This window comes from Sceloporus undulatus, chromosome 3 (genome assembly GCF_019175285.1).
Source record: "Sceloporus undulatus isolate JIND9_A2432 ecotype Alabama chromosome 3, SceUnd_v1.1, whole genome shotgun sequence".
NCBI classification, from domain to species: domain Eukaryota; kingdom Metazoa; phylum Chordata; class Lepidosauria; order Squamata; family Phrynosomatidae; genus Sceloporus; species Sceloporus undulatus.
Genome location: NC_056524.1, coordinates 201803514 through 201822565, shown reverse-complemented (window position 1 = coordinate 201822565; position 19052 = coordinate 201803514). Strand labels below are relative to the sequence as shown.

At 37.1% G+C, this 19052-nt stretch overlaps 1 protein-coding gene across 4 annotated transcripts in view; it reads right to left on the bottom strand.

The window, feature by feature from the left end:
* Positions 1-19052, bottom strand: part of LOC121925217 (nebulin related anchoring protein) — a 77854-nt gene that overhangs the window by 31398 nt on the left and 27404 nt on the right. For 3 of the 4 annotated variants that reach the window (XM_042457069.1, XM_042457070.1, XM_042457068.1), the window contains 11 exons: positions 18169-18276; positions 17241-17342; positions 15482-15679; positions 14939-15043; positions 11588-11686; positions 10214-10318; positions 8571-8678; positions 6266-6577; positions 5264-5368; positions 3704-3802; positions 1129-1233 (listed from right to left, as the gene is read on the bottom strand). In XM_042457069.1, the coding sequence (XP_042313003.1) occupies positions 1129-1233; positions 3704-3802; positions 5264-5368; positions 6266-6577; positions 8571-8678; positions 10214-10318; positions 11588-11686; positions 14939-15043; positions 15482-15679; positions 17241-17342; positions 18169-18276 (1446 nt within the window). The remainder of the gene's footprint in view (positions 1-1128; positions 1234-3703; positions 3803-5263; positions 5369-6265; positions 6578-8570; positions 8679-10213; positions 10319-11587; positions 11687-14938; positions 15044-15481; positions 15680-17240; positions 17343-18168; positions 18277-19052) is intronic. The other variant, XM_042457071.1, reaches the window with a different exon arrangement.

The following is a 19052-nucleotide window of genomic DNA, read 5'->3' as shown; positions in this document are numbered from 1 at the left end:
TCAGCTCTGCTTATTTCTCATTGAAATGAGTGGGGCAAACCAGTTAACTTCAGTCCTACAGAAGTGGACAGAAGCTAAATTCAACTTCAAATCAGGCTGCATCCACACTGCAGAAATAATCCAGTTTGACCCCACTTTAACTGCCTTGGCTCAATCCTTTGGAATTCTGGGAACTGTAGTTTTGTGAGACATTTAGCCTTCTCTGACCGAGAGCTCTGGTGCTATATAACAAATTACAATTCCCAGAATTCTACAGAATTGAGCCATAGCAGTTAAAGTAGTGTCAAACTGGATTACTTCTGTAGTAGAAATGTAGCCTCAATTGTAGTCTTGATCCAATCCAGTGAGTTTAAACATACAAGTCAGGGCATAATCTAATGAACAGCAATTTCATGCCACTGTTTGAAGGAAACATAACTTAAAGGCTTTTTTAGCTTTCCGGGGATGTCTTAACTTTCGCAGTGACAGCAGTACTGTATCTTAGCTTGTTCTCCTCACTTTCCTTTGCTGCACCAAGATGCTCCCAGCATAATGATGGTAATTTTCTTCACTCTTAATGCCCAAGATGCATCTTCATTCCCAGGAATTGTTGGTTGGGGATGGCAATTACAATGGCAGCTGTTAGTTAATGGCCTTGAATAATAATGCATCTAGAGCATTCTGAAATTAAAAAATTGGTAATCTGCCACTGTGAGTGTAGGTCTGCTGTGGCTGTTGCCACCAATTATGGTAGCTAAACCACCACCCCCCCCAGAGAGAGAGAGAGAGAGAGAGAGAGAGATCATGGCTGCATCTTTTGATGCTACTTGCCATTCAGTGTCCCAAATTTTCTCCCTCCTCACATGGACATCACCCAAATTTTAATTTCAGTTATTTTCATCACAGCCCTGCCCTAGCTTCCCAGCAATTTTGTGGCATCCTATAAGTGCTTTTGACAAAGCCACAGAACTCATTAATACAGCTTTGTAATGTCAATGGAAAGTGAAATAGGTATCCAAAGACTCATATATTGGGAAGGTAACGGTGTCCCTCTAAGATGTTCTTTTCTAAGATTTTTTAAAATGGGGCCGGAAAGATCTCGTGTGTGTATGTACATGCCTTCATGTCACCTGTTAACTTAAATCTTACCTCACTGATATTGAGAGCATTCTGTTTAGCTTGAAACATCTCTGGAAGTTCTGCTGTTTGGGTGTAATGATGCTTGATGTTTTCTCCCTGCTCCTTATATAGACGCTATAAAATAAAGACAAATACCACGTAGCAGGGGACAGAAATGCAGTATTAACCTTATTAAAATTGAATAATTAACTCAATAATTAGTCCCTGGAGGACAAGATGATCAGTGTGAGGCTGTCGTACTTTGGCCACATCATGAGAAGGCACAACTCATTGGAAAAAATAATAATACTGGAAAAGATGGAGGGCAGTAGAAAGAGAGGAAGACCACACATCAGATCTATAGATTCAGTCAGGGAGGCCACAGGCCTGAATCTACACAATCTAAGCAGAGCAGTGGATAATAGAAGAGCTTGAAGATGTCTCATCCAGTTAACAACAACAACAACAACAAATGGTTATTAGTAATTTTAGTGGGATTATTTAGTTGGATCTGTAATGGCGGGGGGGGATCTCTTTTTTTTCTTTTCATTACATTCAGGGGGAATGGTGAGAGCACTACTGTGAGTTAGTTGTGTGTCTTTCTTTTCCTTTCTTTTCCTTTCCTTTCCTGCTTTTTTTCTTTTCTTCTTTGCTTTTTTCCCTACTGTTTCTTTATCTTTAATTGTATATTATTTTGATAATAAACTAGACTGTCCATACTAAAAACTACTGTAATAAAAATTAATGTTAAAAAAAGAATCCACCCTCCCCATATGAACCTCACTAAGCATTTACATTTCTTTCTGGGACCCTTATCTGGATTTTACCAACTTCAGTTTATAGATACAAAAAATATGCTGTTTTGATTGATTTCTGATTCCATCAGAAATATACTTGGTCCTATTGCTGATCACTGTTTGAAAAGGTGTGCATACATACACACACTGTGATTATTAGACTATATAATGAAGTATGGTTTTTAAGATAAGCAAAATGCCATTTACATAGCAGAAATTAATCATAACATTAGCATTAATGTGGTGATATGCAACACAGTTCAAACCTAAAAGGACATAATCAAACTTCGTAATAAGTTCTAATTCAGCAGACTGCACTTGAGCTGTTCTTCAAAATTTGTTTCTTGGAGAATAGCACTTTTTGATCAGCAGGTCAGGGAAACTGAATTATTTCCCACTGGTTTTTGAATGGTGCAGAAACCAAAGGTTTGTCAGGTCCCAAATTTAGACCTGTTCTAGAGTTGCTAGAGTGAAGATTGGAAAGGGCTCTTCTACCTTTTATGGCTGCGTAAAAGAGGAAATTTCAGCAGGTGTTGCTTGTTACCTACTTGTGTGACAAGGAGCACCTGCTGTGATTGCCTCTCCACACAACCATTCCATGGCACAGGAGCCCTCTCCAGTTTTCACTCTGGCAACCCTAGTTTTTCTGAGATAACAACCAGTATGGTACATAGCTGTGAGGCTGTTAAATGGAACAGCTCACTGAGCTTGATTAACTTTCAATTCATTTTTTAATTAATGATACTGGTGTTCTTTAAAGACATATATGGACTGTGGCCCAGGTAATTAAAGAAAGACCCCCATATCAATCCACCTGGGTATTAAGGTCATCTGAAGGTGTCATGCAGGGTTCTCCACCATTAGGGGGAAAGGGGACATGGAGACTTTGGTGCTTCATCTATGGAATGCTCTCCCCAGACTTCTCCACTGCCTACTATGTTATTTTTTACACACTAGAACTAAATAAGGCACTTAATTTCCCAAGTATTCGGGAGCATTTAACTCTTACTCTGTTTCATTCACTGTGTAGTAATAGCATTTCTACATTTCTATACTCCTTATCAGTGAACTCAGTACTCTCTAAGCAGTTTACAGTCTGTAAGCTAATTGCCCTCAACAAGCTGGGTACTCATTTTCCTGAGCTATATTTTGTAGGCCAGGATGTCCTTGCATGAAATTGAACTGTGCTTTGCAGGTCAGGAAGCTATTGCACTGGGGCTTACTCACGGAGAAGATATATTAGCTATACTAATCTCATTGGGAGAATGTCCAAACTTTTAAATTTCAACTGTCCCCATCTACTCTGCCCTTGACTTCACTGCTGGTCAATGCTGACAGTACATGTGTATGATAAGGCAATAATTTTCAAGTGAATGTGAAGATAACTCATCAAGGGAAATTATCAATAGCAATGCACAAGGGAACCCAGTCTAAAAGTAACATTCATCCACAAGTCTTTTTTTTCCTTTTTTTTTACCCTTGGTACCTTCCAAAAGAAAAAGAAAAAGTTCTCCATGGCACTGATAGGATTAGACATTTCAGATATTAAATTTAAAATTATGTCAGTCAGGGTGAAAATTCTGCTACAGCTGTATATGTGGGTTTCCCATAGGGCTCAGTGGAGAATGGAAGGTTTCCATTCTAACTAAAAGTGGGCTTTGTAAGATTCACATGATTAGAACACAAGTTTTTCAGTTCCTGGGAATGATCTCAGTGACAGGGAATGAGAAAGAAAGCCAGTGCTTCAATCAGGTCGTTCAAAGAGGATACCACTCTTATAATCATAATGTATATACATTATAACTTACATCCACAGCCTGGTTATAACTAATTCTAGCCTGGATCATCTCAGGAGTGTCTTTAATACTGGTAAACTTCAAAGCATATGGATGCTGACGGTACTTCTTCTGTTGAGCAGAAAAAGATCAAAGCTGTGAATTTTGTGCAGCTCTTTCATGCTATTTGAAAGAAAAAAAATCATAGGTTGCTTGAGATTAGAGTGAATTTGTGAACATAATTATTATTCCTCTTTCCTCAGTTTTATCTCCTAGGAACTTTCAGATTAATATTTGTTTCCATTTAACAATAACCTTTACTGATGTAATAGTAAAGAACTTTCACTTAAATTTAAGAAAAATATTTCAAGCTGATCTTCTGCCTACTAAAACACCCAAGGTCCCATGAGTAGAATATGTTTTCCAAATGGTCTGAAACACAAAACTGCATTTTACATTAAGAAGTCTTTCAAAGCAAAATAAAGGCATTCAATAGTAGAGGCAATATTTTTATATATTATCCCAAATGTTATGTTTTCTTTCAGTGATGTAGACAAAAGCCTTCCTCAAGTTTATATTTCAAGCAGAGCAGTAATAATGCTATCAATAAAATGTTTTAGACATTTCACAATATTGCAATTCCAATAAAAATGGAAGGATTATATTAAGAGAGGAAATATCCCATTTTACAGGTGCCATTCAAGTGCAGGTGGGCAAATGCAATGAGCCCATGAGAGAAGTACTACATCTAGAAGATGCAGCGACAGTCCTTGCATGAAAAATTGAAACCGGAAGGGGGAAAACAATATTTAGGAGAGCTGAACTGAAGCTGCATGACAGAGGCACTGACTGCTATGGTAGCTAACATTCATCTCTTTTGTTTCACTATAGTCTCTGGTCAATCAGATTCTGAACCAATAAAATACACTACAGGACCCATGAACAAAATGAAATAAGTGTGCACACCATAGACAATGATGCCTCTCTCATCATATTACCTTCATCTCCTTGCCTAGTTTCAGCCTCAGTACACATAAAAGTCCTTCAAGGAAAACAAATTAACCTAATTCTCAGGGACTGAAGTGCTGGGATCCCACATATTTTAGCAATGGATAATTAACTTTAGAATCATCAACAAAATCATAACAAAGATTAATTTTAGAATCATCAACACTTTGGAACCATGAACAAAATGCATTGTTGCTCTGGGTTGAAGAGAGCAAGTGAAAAGGAGGGCTAGTGTAAAAGTAGGTCCTTGGTGCTATGAATATACCTTCTGTGGCTTTCTCTTGATTCGCTTCATTTAAAATATGTAAGCTAGTGGGGTAGCAATTGAGCATTGTTTGATTGTCATTATTATTCATGATATCATTTGTCACCTACTTTGTTTTTGCAAAGGCTATATGGACTCCCACTGTTTTGTGTTTGGTATCTGACTTCCCTCTAATTATGAGTCCTATTCCTGGTTTTGAGAGCTTTCATGTGGGAAGCCTTTTTCTTTCCAGTCTTTGAGTGGAAATTATTTTAATTTTATACAGACATTTTACACGCATTATGCGGCAAGTTTTGTTACGTGCTGTCATGAAATCTCACCTCGCTAATGAGTTCTCCTGCCTTCTTAGCCTGCTTCACATTTAATGACCCAGTGGCGATCCATCCGACGCCTTTCATCCAGTTCAAATCTGCTCTGTATCGGTTCTGACAAAAGGAAAAGAAAATGCCCCATTGTTGCTGCTCACACATTAAAAATGCCACCTAAAGAATTCACACATCAGAACACCAGCTGAGCCAAATTAGTGCGTGCGTTTGTTTTATCCACTTTTTTGCAGTTGTGGGTAGGAATGAGGGTGGGAGGAATTAAGAAAAGAGATGGTGATAATGCTAACACAAAACATTTCTGCTATAAGATTTGAAAGAAATACATTTTAAAAGCCTTCTTTTAAAACTTTCTATTACAGCTTGCTAAATGTCTTCTGTTTAAACCAACACTGTAGAGATGCATAATAGAAAAACAGTGCAGGAATGTTTTGGAAGATTTCTCAGTGTGCTTTCTTCCCTGTCCCATTACCTGTAAGGACAACCCACTGTGTTCAATCAGGATTACTCCTAGCTAAGCATGTACCAGCTAAGCAGCCTTGGGGTGGACATTTGGACATAAAAAGGAATCAGTGAATGTGAATATCTGGTGACTCCCATAGTCACTTTTCACATTTCTTGAGTAATACTGGAGGAAGAATTTGTGCGTTTCTCCGTAGCATGGTGGGGGGGAGGGGGGGAGAAAGAGATCACTATTATCTGGTGCCTACACAATTCAACTATGGGAGAGAAGCATAACTTTCCACTTCAATCATTATATCAGTGTATAAAGATGTTGCATCTTTACAATTTCCTAAGCTGGCCTCATTCTCAGGTTGAATAGAAAATTACACAAAAATAAAATATACATAGTTCCCAGATTCAGTCACTTTTTTGGGGTCTATAAATGGTGCAGACTGGATAGGGCAGCATATCTGCAGGATGCTGGGAGTTCTGCCACAAGTAACGTTTATCCAGTTTTTGGAGTAGACTGAATACAAGTTATACAGTATAACTTACATCACTCTGCAAGCCATAAGCCCACTTGGCCCATTCCATCTTCATGTCAGTAGGGAGGGCAGTGTAACGGTGTGTGATTGTCTTGTATCCCCTGTCTGTGGCCAGATCCTGAGCTTTCTTGGCATGGACAAGATTAATCATATCCATGGAAACATGATACTGATTCTTTACATCCTCAAATGCCTTTTTATACTCCAGGTCACTCTGCATTTTTGATACATGGAGTGAATGAGCCATTTGTGAGTCTTCACTTGCAAATTTCACCCCAATCAACTGTCCTTTCGTCTTCTCATAATTCTCCTTGTATTTTATCTATAAAGGGGGAAATGGGAAAAATGGATCATTCAGGGAACTGAAATAAATTACAGTAATTGGACCAAAGTAATTCACTGACAATGAACCCTCCCTCCAAAAAAACACACAAAATAATATGGCTGACATTCTCTCCCTCATAAAAAGTACCTGAATCTGATCCTACACACAATATAGCAATGCATTTAAAGGAATATGGACTACTATAGCTGGTCTAGGGGCCAATTTTCTTCTCTAGAGCTGCCCACACGGCCAAGAACAAACAAAAGGGCTGGATATTATTATTGGTTCAACAACTGAGGAGGGGATTGAACCTATTCAAAAGATCGTTCGACACTAATTTCATGCCCCTTTTTAGTCCAGCATAAAAGGGCAGCTCAGAGCATTTGGAGGAGCTACCATAATTGTTGTTGTAATCCCACCTCGATTCACAGGGAGAAGCGGGAAATGTAAATAAATATCATCATCATCATCATCATCATCATTGTCTTGAGGGGCTGTGTGACACTCCTGGGCTGTGCTTCACTCCTTCATAATCTAAAGCATTTTTGTCTTGCAGAACAAGAAGCACAGAGCTGGTAGTATGAAATAATGATATGCATGGCAAAGGGCCTGAATGAGGATACATACAGTTTTCTCAGTTATAGAAATAACTGAGTTCCTCATTTATACTTTATTCCAGGTGTAAATTTTGATGTGTATCAAACTTCATATTATTTGTGAGAGTACAATTCTATACATGTGGGGCTCTCACGGTGTTCAAACAGGTTTATACTATCGCTCTGAACATGCCACAGATAAAAACTGGAACATGTGTGGTGAAATGACATCAAAGTATGGTCAAGATGGCATCTGTTATTAATTAGGAAGAATACAGAAGCTAGGAGAGGCTGCAACAGTTTTGCTTTCGCCTGAGCCTGCTGTGAAACGGAAAACTCTTCTCTCTCCTCTCCCCTCTGCTGAATCAATTGGGTATCAATTATTTCAGTGCTTTAAACTCAGTTTTCAGCAACTGAAATAAGCTGAAGACAAAAGGGGAAAGTGGGGGAGGAGGATAGTGAAACTTGGACATTTTAAAAGCAGTTGAAAAAGTGGGATGGCATAGGATTAATAAGGACTGTCCCTGCCAAATTAGGACAGTTGGTGGATAAGCTTATGCACAAGTAATAATATTAGAGTTCCATATAAGACCCTATATTCTAAACACAATTTTCTAGGGAATAAGCCCTTTTGAACACAATGAAATTTAACCAGTGGGTTTCTGTGACTCAAATAGAATTTGAACCCTGGTCTCCTAGAGTCTTTGTTCAGCACTCAAGCCTCTGTACTATACTGGCTCTTACCCCCTCCCATTTATACTTAATTAAATTATTATTAAATTTATATTTATGTATTGATGAAACTTAAATGTATTTAAATTTATTTAAATTAATATGATACATATATAAAAGATATGGGGAGTTCTACACACTCACCAAGAAGTGATTTTATTCCTTTTCCTGCAGTTTTCTTATTTTTAAGGTTATACTGTTTTAAATATTTTAATCAAATTTAACTTGAATATTTCATTATTGCTGAATTTGTGTGATAAAGTGCATAGTCACTTTTTTAAAAGTCTGAGCAATATTCTTCAAAAAAGTGGGGGCTTGGCAGCACAACCCACCTGCTCTCCTGAATCTAATGTTCAAGTTTTTTTTTTTCTCCTGCCCTAGTAGCCTTTATCACTGACCAAAAGCAGATTTGGGAGATGCGCAGAAAAAAGGAGGATTGTTCTCCTCTAGATTCTACTAACAGGAGCAATTATATCTGCAGAAGTCATCTCTTTTGTTCCATTCTTTTTTTATATACCCCATCTTTACTGCAAAGTTAGGACTTAAGTCAGTTTACAATTTTTTTTAAAAATCAGCAAAGAAAATCACAAGTAATTAAAATGTTTTATTTTCCTTCTACAAGATCTATGTGACCAATGTAGTCTATTAGAATCAATACTCACATCACTGGCAAGATCCCTCTTTGCTCTCGCTGCCAGGAATGGTATTGCATCAAAATGAAGTTCAAATCCTTTCTCCTTCTGCTTCTCCCAGCTACTCTTGTAGATTTTCTTTAAAAATATGTCAAAACCTCTATTACATTTTGTTATGTTCTGTAGCATAGACATAACTCATATAGTCCAAATGGAGTCAGATCTTTGCTGATGCAGGTGATATTTAACTTAAGGCAGTGTAAGAATCCCATCTGTTTAGGAGCCTGATTTCAACTATTTTTATTAGACCGCAATTGATTCAGAGCCAATATAATGACCTCTTCTGATTCTAAATATGAATCAAGATTTGGACATCTGTATCTTTGGGTTTCCCAATGGTTGGCATTGGGGAACCAAAATAGCTATACAAAATTGATTTATTAGACTCTTCAGAACAAATCCTTGAAAAATTGAGCCCTTAGAAGATTGAACCAAGGTTCAAAGTTCAAGTACAGCTACATATAAGAGCACAGCTAAAGACCTGAAGCAATGGTCAAAAGTGAAGTGTACTGAGAAGCAACATGGTGGGCACTGAGCAGGCAGGCACTTAGGCAGGCAGAGATCTGCTGCTACCAGCTATAAGTAGAAATGGAGCATAAAGCTACAGGCCAGAACATTGGCACGTTACAGACCACCCAAAAGAGGCGCCTCCTCGGCGCCTCTCTTTGCTGCACAGCTGCGCCGCAGCATACAAATTGTGCAGTGCAGCTGCGCAGCAAAGAAGGAGCACAAAAAAGCGGCTCCTTCTTGCAGCGCCGCAAAGCCCCAAAGACAGCACTGTTACGTCGCAGCTGCGCAGCTCCGTCTGGAAGCTGCGCAGCTGCGACATGATAGATACGCGCGCCGTATGTATGGTGCTGCACAACTGCGGTACATGCATGACGTGCTAGGGTTGTGGGGCGTGTGCATGCGCCGCCATGAGGCAACCCTAGCACGTCGTGGACACGCTGCAAAGGGCCCGTCTGTAACGCGCCTACATTTTATTGTGTAGATTTAAAAGGCATTATTCAAATAACTTTAAGACTTATACCATACAAAACTTAGACAAAGGGTCTACAAAGACTTTTCCCATTTCTAGTCTCCCCAAACATATTGCACTACACCACCTCTCACTCCCAGCCAATGGGACTAAAGACACTATGACAAAAACAGTATTTTAGTCTGCATCTACACTGTAGAAATAATGCAATTTGACACCACTTTAAGTGCCGTAGGTCTATCCTAAAGAATTCTGAGTGCTTGTGCCTTACCAAACTACAAATCTCAAGGTTCTGTAAAATGGAGCCATGGCAGTTAAGGTGATGTCAAATTGCATTACTTTTACAGTGAAGATGCACCGTTATCTATAGCACAGATGTAAACTAATTTAAGATATATTCCTTCTCGCTAAGGAATCCTAGCTTACATCTGTTGGTTTTCTAGCAAGAGTGTCACCTAAGCTATGTTTCCCAAGATCCCTTGTGAAATGGAAAGATAGTTGGTTTAAAAAAAAAAACCCTGATAAAATAACAATAAAGTTTAGTAGTGTGAATGTATCCCAATGTACTTTTGTGAAAGGATCAACAATTATGCATAGAAATATTATTAAACAGCATGCAAGTATGCATCTATACCTCACTAATATTTGCAGCATTTATTTTGGCCTGTATGAAGAGAGGTTCATCTTTGCTGATGGTGTAATTGTGAAGAAAATCCTCTTTTCCTGATCTGTATGCAATCTGTACACAAAAGTAAACAACAGCATTAGGCAGATATCATTTTTTAAATGTTAAATTTTAAAATTTTCCAACATCAAGCATAATAATTCAGATAGATGTAAATTAAAATCTATCTAACTATTAATCTTGAGGCTGGAAAATAAAAATCAAAGTCCAACCTAAAACTAAGGGTAACAAAACATTTCTCAAATACTCATGATATCTGTCTGTCTATCTATACCCTTACTTCAAACTGGAATTCTCATTTGCCAATAGCTTCAACTATTCTGATATTTTCCACCATCATAACAACAGCAGGAAAAAAACTTCAAGAGGTAGTTGTGTCCAGCTAGTGCATGTGCATTCTGCTAGTACAAGCAAACATCAGATTTAGAATCAGATTTAGAATTCTTTTTAATGCATACAGAATTTAATTGTTATTTTATGGGGAGGGTAGAATTTGGAGTTATTGAGTAGTGATATTTTATTATGTATTAGATTTTTTTACTGTAAGCCGCCTTTATCCTAATTGGAGTAGGTGGGATACAAATAAAGTTATTGTTGTTGTTGATGACGATGTTGTTGTTAAACACCATGCTGGGAGGTTTATGAATACACTTGTGATACAGCTTGCACAGTGGTTTTATCAATGGCTAAGGCCACTGAAATTGCAAGAATCAAAATAGCATGCAGCAGAATGACACCATCAGATACAATTATTTGTTTAAATGTTATAAAAACTGTCGGCAGTCCATATTAGCTTCTCTCATTTTCACTATGTTTCCTTATTATATGGAGGCCAAGCATTAGTGTAAAAGGAATGAAACACACACACATACACACAATGAACATGTACAAGTTAAACAATAAAAAAAGGTTTTCAAATTAAATCATCTGATCTAGGTATACTGTAAAACAGGCAGCACAGTTTTAACATTACTCAGAAGAACCTCACTGAGGAAAGAACAACTACAGAAGTCCATGCAGATGTTCTAAAAGATCCAATTTAATATTTCTCTCTCTAGTTAGGTATATGACCTTTATCACCATAGTATCTGAAACCTGGTCAGCACGTGTCTTGACACCCTTTGGGTTTAAAGGTTTTCTACCTGTGGAAGTACAGGTAGTTCAAAAAAATCTTAGAAGTACACCTCAAACCTATGTAAAGCAATGGCAAATGTTCATGGCTGGATCCTATTGCTTTTTCAGTGGTGGTCCCTGTCCCCAAGAATTACCAGTTTTAATGATAAAAAAAAATCAGTGTGGAGAAAAAGTAAAGTAGGAACTCACATCACTCTGCAGTTCCTGGCTTTTCTTCGCATGTTTGATCTGGGAACTGTCTGCCACACTTGTGAACTTTAGAGCATCAGCCTTTTGTCTGTACTTTTTCTAATTAAAATACATTTTTAAAAGAAAAGAAAAGAAAAGATGAGTCAGATATCGCTGCCACATTCTCAAAGGTTAAAAATGGAGATGTGATGCCTTTCACTTACTACCAGTATAAGCAATAGCAATTGAAGTTTTTTATATGGGCTCCAACTCAGAAATAAAGCAGTATCAGAGAGACCAAATGTGGGCTGAGTGTGTATAGTAGGAAGATCATTCCATTCCACACATCTTTTAAATAATAATAATAATAATAATAATAATAATAATAATAATAATAATATGTCACTAATTAATATAAACACTATTCTGGATACTTTTACCTATGTGGATTGGATACCAACTTGGTTCTATAAGCTTTTCCCCATATATAAATGGGAGAGGTGGGATACAAATAAATAAATAAATATTATTATTATTATTATTATTATTATTATTATTATTATTATTACACTATTCTGGAAATGTCCATGTGTTTACATAATAATAATAATAATATATTTAGTTATTTGTATCCCGCCTCTCCCTTTCAAGGATCAAGGCGGATAACAGCAAACCAAATATAACAATTACATAAATAATAATAAAATATTCCTTAATCTCCTTAACCCTCCCTCCTATTCTTAAAATTACAAACAAAACATACCAACTTCAGTAACAATTCTGGTACAACAAAGTTCCACCAAGATTGCAGCAAAGATTTGGAACAAAAGTTTGCCCGGAGTGACCATCGGGGGGGGGGGGGGGGGGGGTAATAGACATATCAGTAGATCTGATTCTTGTTTCAGAGGTAAGTCTGGGAAAGCCTGCCAGAAGGTATCTGTTTCCATCACCTTTTATTCAAAGATGTAATATGGCAGATCTCCTCCAGCAGGTCATTCCAAATTTTTGGAGCGCCAGTTGAAAAAGTCCTCTGGGAAGTCGTCACCAGCCTGGTTTCTTTGGCTGTAGTAGGTTCTTACCAGAGGACCTGAGTATGTGGGAAGGATTGTATGGGAGGAGGCATTTCCCCAAGTATGCTGGACCCAGGCCATGTAGGGCTTTATAGGTAATAACCAACACCTTGTACTGTGCCTGGAAGCTAATATGCAGCTAGTGTAAAGATTTCAAAATAGGTGTAATATGGTCATATTTAGATTTACCTACAACCAATTTGGCTGCCATATTTTGGACCAGTTGCAGCTTCTGAACGTGGCAAAACGATTGCCACATGTAGAGCCCATTACAGAAATCAAGACGAGAGGTTACCAGTGAATGTACAACCGTTTCTAGGTCCCCCCATTTCAGGTAGGGTCGCAGCTGGCATATCAACCAAAGCTGATAACAAGCACTGCTGGCCATCGCATCAATCTGAGATGACAGTTGAAGCAACGAATCCAGAAATACCCCCAAGCTGCGAACACAGTCCTTTAAAGGAAGCGTGACCCCGTCCAGGAATGGTGAACATATCTTCGTACCTAGTGTACTGATAACACCCCACCCCATGTCTCCGGATGATCTCACCCAGCGGCTTCATGTAAATATTAAGCAGCATGGGAGACAGGATGGCGATCTGAGGGACACCTGATGATAGCTCTCTTTGTGTGTGTGTGTGTGTGTGTGTGCGCGCGCAGAGAGAGGTAGGAAATAAAAGCATGTTTATCCTATAATATAAGACTTTGGAAATATGATTGTAATGATACCTTAGATGATTAGATTATACTTTTAGGGACAGCTCTTTCTTGTTATAGACTGGAGTAAGCATGGGCATAAAAGGGGACTATAATTGTTTGCATACTCTGTATTCTCAGTTTGGATTGGAGAGCCTGCATCTGAAAGTTTTATTGGGGAAAAAGTTTTCAAATGAGCAGATAACATTTTGGCAATAAAAACTGTAGGCACAGGTAGCCAGATCAGAACAAAAATGGGGGAGGGACAGAGAAATAAAACCTCTTTAAACATCCCCTCTTCTTTCCCAGGCTAGGATCTAAATCAAGAGAAGTCCCCCTGAAGTATACTAGTCTAGAGTAAGATAAAAAAGATGTAGCTGCTAGTTATATTTTAAAATATTGTCTAGTTTGTCCTGAGTCTGACAAAATGGCAAAGAAAGACACCTGAATTTTCCCAGATAGTAGTTTTAAATATTCCCATGTTAAACAGTGACACACATACCCTCTCCTAGTACCTGCTCTATATGAAGTTTTCAAAACCAAAAAAGCAGCCCTGAGAAGTTGAGAATACGCATTTCTTTACAACATCTGTGAGAAATGCTCAACATAGCTTAATAGCATGAGCTGTTTCTGAACAAGGCCTTCTCTTGAACTTGTTGCTGTCAAAAACACTATAAGAAAAAAAGGATATCACAGCTTTTTCACAGCGAAGTCTGTGGATAAAGGAGAGGCAAACTCTTTTATGTACTTTACTTGATTCTCTTGTGCTAACAACTCCTCAATCGAACGCAGCAATCAACGCCACAGTATGTATTTGTATGTATGCTTCTATGTGGGATTTCTGCCAGGAGATATTCTATTTTAGAGTTTCATTGATAGGCGAACATAGCCCCTCTCACCCTGTGACTTTCTCAGCTGCAGACAAGGCTGAGATTTGTTTATTTTTTATTAGAGTGCATCACACTTCAAAGAGCTGCTTATTGTTCTACATGCAAGACCTGGAGAAGAGGGAAGCATATTAGAAACACATGGTTTGTAAAGATTACATGCAGCCCAATGTGAAGTTTACAATGAGAGCCACAAAATGCCAGTTCTTGGCTGGAAATAAGAACATCCAAGTAGCCTTCAACTGATATGCCTTTTACATAGTTCAGAAATAAAGAATCATTTCAGCCAATCATCACTGCATTCAGTATTTTTGGCAGTGAGTATTTATGGGGCAAACCCCAGCAGTAGATGTCATTTCCCTTCCTTGAATGGTATTAGATCTGAGCACTGCTTTTTCCTTCTGTTTCTCCTTCAGAGTAACAGTGTTGCCAGATGTCAGCGTTCTACAACATCAGAATATAATTCTTGATAACTCTAAAATGATCTTAACTAGCTACTCTTCATACTTGGAGTCTTTTGTCATTTCCACTTCTAATTTTCAGTTTTTTTCATACAAACTTGCACAACCTGTGGTCCAACAAGACAATACAAAACAACATGATATAAAACATTTTCCCAGGACTCAGACTCAGATATTACCAGATTGTTAATGTTTTTCACCTTCCGTAAAGATCCTGACAGACTTGATCATGCTAGAGAGCAAAATCTAGAAACTGACCTCACTGGAAAGTTCTCCTGCTTTCTTTGCTTGCTCAATATTGAGACTTCCGTCTGCTATCCATCCAACTCCCTTCATCCAGGTAAGATCTGTCTTGTACTGAAGCTGAAGGGGAAAAAGAAAGCTTTTTACTTGTTACTGAAAACTATGGCTAGATTATTTAAAAATACACAGATGGATTCACTGATATCTCCAAAATAAATGTGAATTTACCAGACAAAGAGAAACAATGGTAAATTGTATCATTTGGCACTACCTACAATTTTCTTCCACAAATAATGATAACTGTACTAATGTTTTGGTGGAAGAAATTTTTCTCCCTTCGATGTCCTTCCACTGAAAGTTGATATTTTCTCTTATAAGTAATTTAAAATGAATTAAATTCTGAGTTATCAAAACATTTGAGTTAATGCACACAAAAGAGTTTGGTTACAATAGATCACTGATAAAAATCTGAGTTACTAAAAATAATAATCAACAGATTTTCCCAACATCCCTGCAGTCATCAGCATTCTATAATGAAGAGAATAGCTAGGTTCCTACCTCACTCTGTAACCCATAGGCCTTTTTGGCCCATTGTGTATTTAGATCTTCTGGAACCACAGTATACTCGTGGATTTTCTTCCTATAGTCAAGGTCACTAGCTAGAGCCTGGGCCTTTTTGGCATGTTGAATGTTGATCATATCCATTGGTAAGTGAAAATGTGTTTTGTTCTTCTCAAAGTCCTTTTTGTATGCAATCTAAGTAATATCAAAATATTGCATTCACCATAATATAAAAGCGTATGGGTAAAAACACAAGACGTATATTAAGACCTACATTTAATCTGTTAACAAAGCCTCTCACAAAGCAATTACTTTCCTCCTCATTATCTGTCTAGCTGGAAGTATTTTAGCAGCATTAGCATTGGAAGGATGGTGAAACAGGGCTAGAGAAAGATTTTTGGTGTGAAGTTGCAGCAATATGTCTACAGTAAAGAATGCAATAAAAATTGAACTGCAAAAGAATGGGATTCTACACTAGACTACTATACTGTAGCTCTGTAAGTCTGCCTACAACAGGCAAGGTAAACAGGAGCTGCCACCAAAGTCCCCTATAGGCCACGTGTGAGTAGCAAAACAGAGAGAAAGGGGGAAAGCAGATAACGCCTGTTTCACTAGTTACCACCAACATGTTTTTTTTAAAAAAACAAACAAACATAAATCTATAGTTATGACAAGCAGAATGGAAATCATAAGAAAGATAAACAGTGGTAAATGAAAAAATCATCTTTGGGTGCATTTTGGAAGAAGCTTTCAAGTGGTCTCTCAAGGTTCAAAATGTTTTTTGCTTATTTATGCAAGGCTTCCCTGACATGGTTGTTTCATTTCATTGGTGCATATTATTCAGTTTTGAATAAGAAGTCTGAAGAAACATTCTGACCTGCTTTTCTTTTTTGTGGTGGAAGAACCTATTCCCATACTTTCCATGTTACCTCTGCATAAAAAGAAATACCCAGAAATACATCTACTTTGTTAACTGAGGTACATCTCTATAGCTATTGCTTACATTCTCACTTCTTCACATGAAGCTTTTTTTCAAAATGCTTGCCTGGTTAAGGGTTAGGTTTCTGGTACCTTTAGAATTTGGACTTAGACCACTGGCAGTACAACTCTATAATCATGTTGACAAAAAAAGAAAACCCTACTAATTTCAACAAGGTTTACACCTAAGGAAGTATGTATACGAAGAATAAGTGCTTAATAATTAATTTTAAGCACAGATTTCAGTGAAATTTCCCTCAGAAAATAATAATAATAATAATAATAATAATAATAATAATAATAATTTATATTCCTCTTAATCTCAGGGAATCCAAGCGGATTACAACGGTAAAAATCATACAGTTAAAAAGAGATGCAATAAAATTCCAAGATCCCCAATCCTCCCTCCAAACATAAAAACATCATCAAACTCTAAAAAAGGATTAAACCAAAGCAAGTTAAAAGCATTAATATACATATGGTATATAAAAATGGTGTGGTGCATCTGAAAGGAGATTAGGAATGCACACTGAATTCAAGCATACTAGTCCTTTCTTAGCCCTCCCTAATCCAAAATATTTGCCCCTCCTTTTTACTGTATTAACCACATTTCACCAATATCTGCACTGGTGCAAGTTATCAGTCCTTCCCAAGTTGCCTTTCACTACAACAACTGAATGTCCAGGTCAGCATCCATACTGAAGAATTATTCTCAAACTGTGAGAATGGAAGTTTTATAATTAAAAATGTGTTTTTAAAATAATGAGGAATAATTTACCTCACTACTCATTTTAGCTACTTGCAAAGAATGCAGAAGTCTTGAATCCTTGTTTGCCAGTGCTTTGCCTTTTGTTTTCTCATATTCTTCTCTGTATTTAATCTTTAAAGATAAAATACGTAATAGTTATTCAAATGAAACACAGCTATAGCATGAGAATGCCATTGTGGAGACTGGTATTTTGAACATTCTGAGTTCTTAACATTATGCTTAATGACACCTAGACATTAAATTTTTCATTCACTGTTAGTCGAGCTGAATGATTTCATGCATATAAAACTCTTGATTAACTTAATTTTTATTTCATCTTGAAAATGCTCTTTCTAAAAGAACCCTTTTTTTGTTTTCCTTACTGACATAAACTGCAAGACAACAATTTGAATTATTCTTTCATGTTTTCTGTTCAACAATTCACTTTTTGTTTATATTTTTAACTATGACAAAAAAAATTCCATAGAACTCAAGAAAGACAGAGAGATTACAGTGGAAAATAGGACATTCTTCAGCAATTGAAAGGACAATAAATTAATCCAGTATCGACAAAATGCCTTTGAAATACATGTAACTGAAATATACTGTAGAATTAAATGATTTTTTAAAAATATTGTGAAATGGATGGAAAGACACAAGATTCTATTAAGCATGAAGGTTCGACCTATTTTAATCAGCATTCTGAATTTTCCAGTGGAGAAATATATTCACTGTTTTTATTCTATTTTACTTTTCGAAAGCCACTTTCAAATACCAAGGTTAGTCAGAAGTTTTAAAAAACGCTAGAACAACTCTCCAACAGTTTATCACACACCCTGACAGATAAATTTTAAATGAAATCTGCAGTTTAAAACCCCCAAGGCAACATGTTTTCATTTCACTGTATTATTGTTGACTTCTTTTAGTAGAATGTCCTAGATAAATAAGTATAACCTACATCACTGGCAAGATCCCTTGAAGCTTTGGCAGCAAGCAAAGACATGGAATCCAACTTCATTTCAAAGCCACGGCCCTTGCTTTTCTGCCAGCCTTCTTTGTACTTAATCTAGGGGGGAAATACAGTAATATATGAATAGCATGAATAGAGATAAGCAAGAAAAAGTAAACTATAACATAAGAAAGTGTAGTATATGTGACCTATAGGTCTGATAAAAATATGGATATTCAAGTATGCTATCCCATGAAAGCCACAGATTAAATACTTAAGTATTTAAAGCAGGAAGTGGTTTATAAAACATCTGCAAGAAGAAGATGCTACAAATGTAAAGACAGCATTTCTACTCAATTCAGATTAGTTTTCCATGGTTCATGAAACATAGGGAACAAATTCAGTAAAATGATAGATGATCAACTGGCAGAAAGGAGGGGGGAGGAGAGGCAGGCATCCAACTAATGCTTGAAACTACCAATGTATTAACTGATGACTACTTTAAAACTGATGACTACTTTAAAACAACTGTATAATGGTGTCATATTCCTTTTCTGGTACACAAGTTTAAAAAATTCAAAATATATTCTATGAGTGAGTTGAAAATTGGGTATCACTGATGTAATTTTTGGTGTGTACAAATCTGTGTCATAAGCTGAAGATACATCTAAAACAACCTTACAGCAGAATGGAATAATATAAAGTTTTCTAACGTAGTCCATGTTCATTGTTAACATCTCACTAACAAGGTCTATGGGTTTATCTATACTGTAGAAATAATGCAGTTTGACACCACTTTAAGTGATGTAGCTCCATTTTATGGAATCTTGGTATTTGTATTTTTAGAAGGTCTTTTGCTGTCTCTGCCAAAGAGTGCTGGTGCCCTGCAAAAT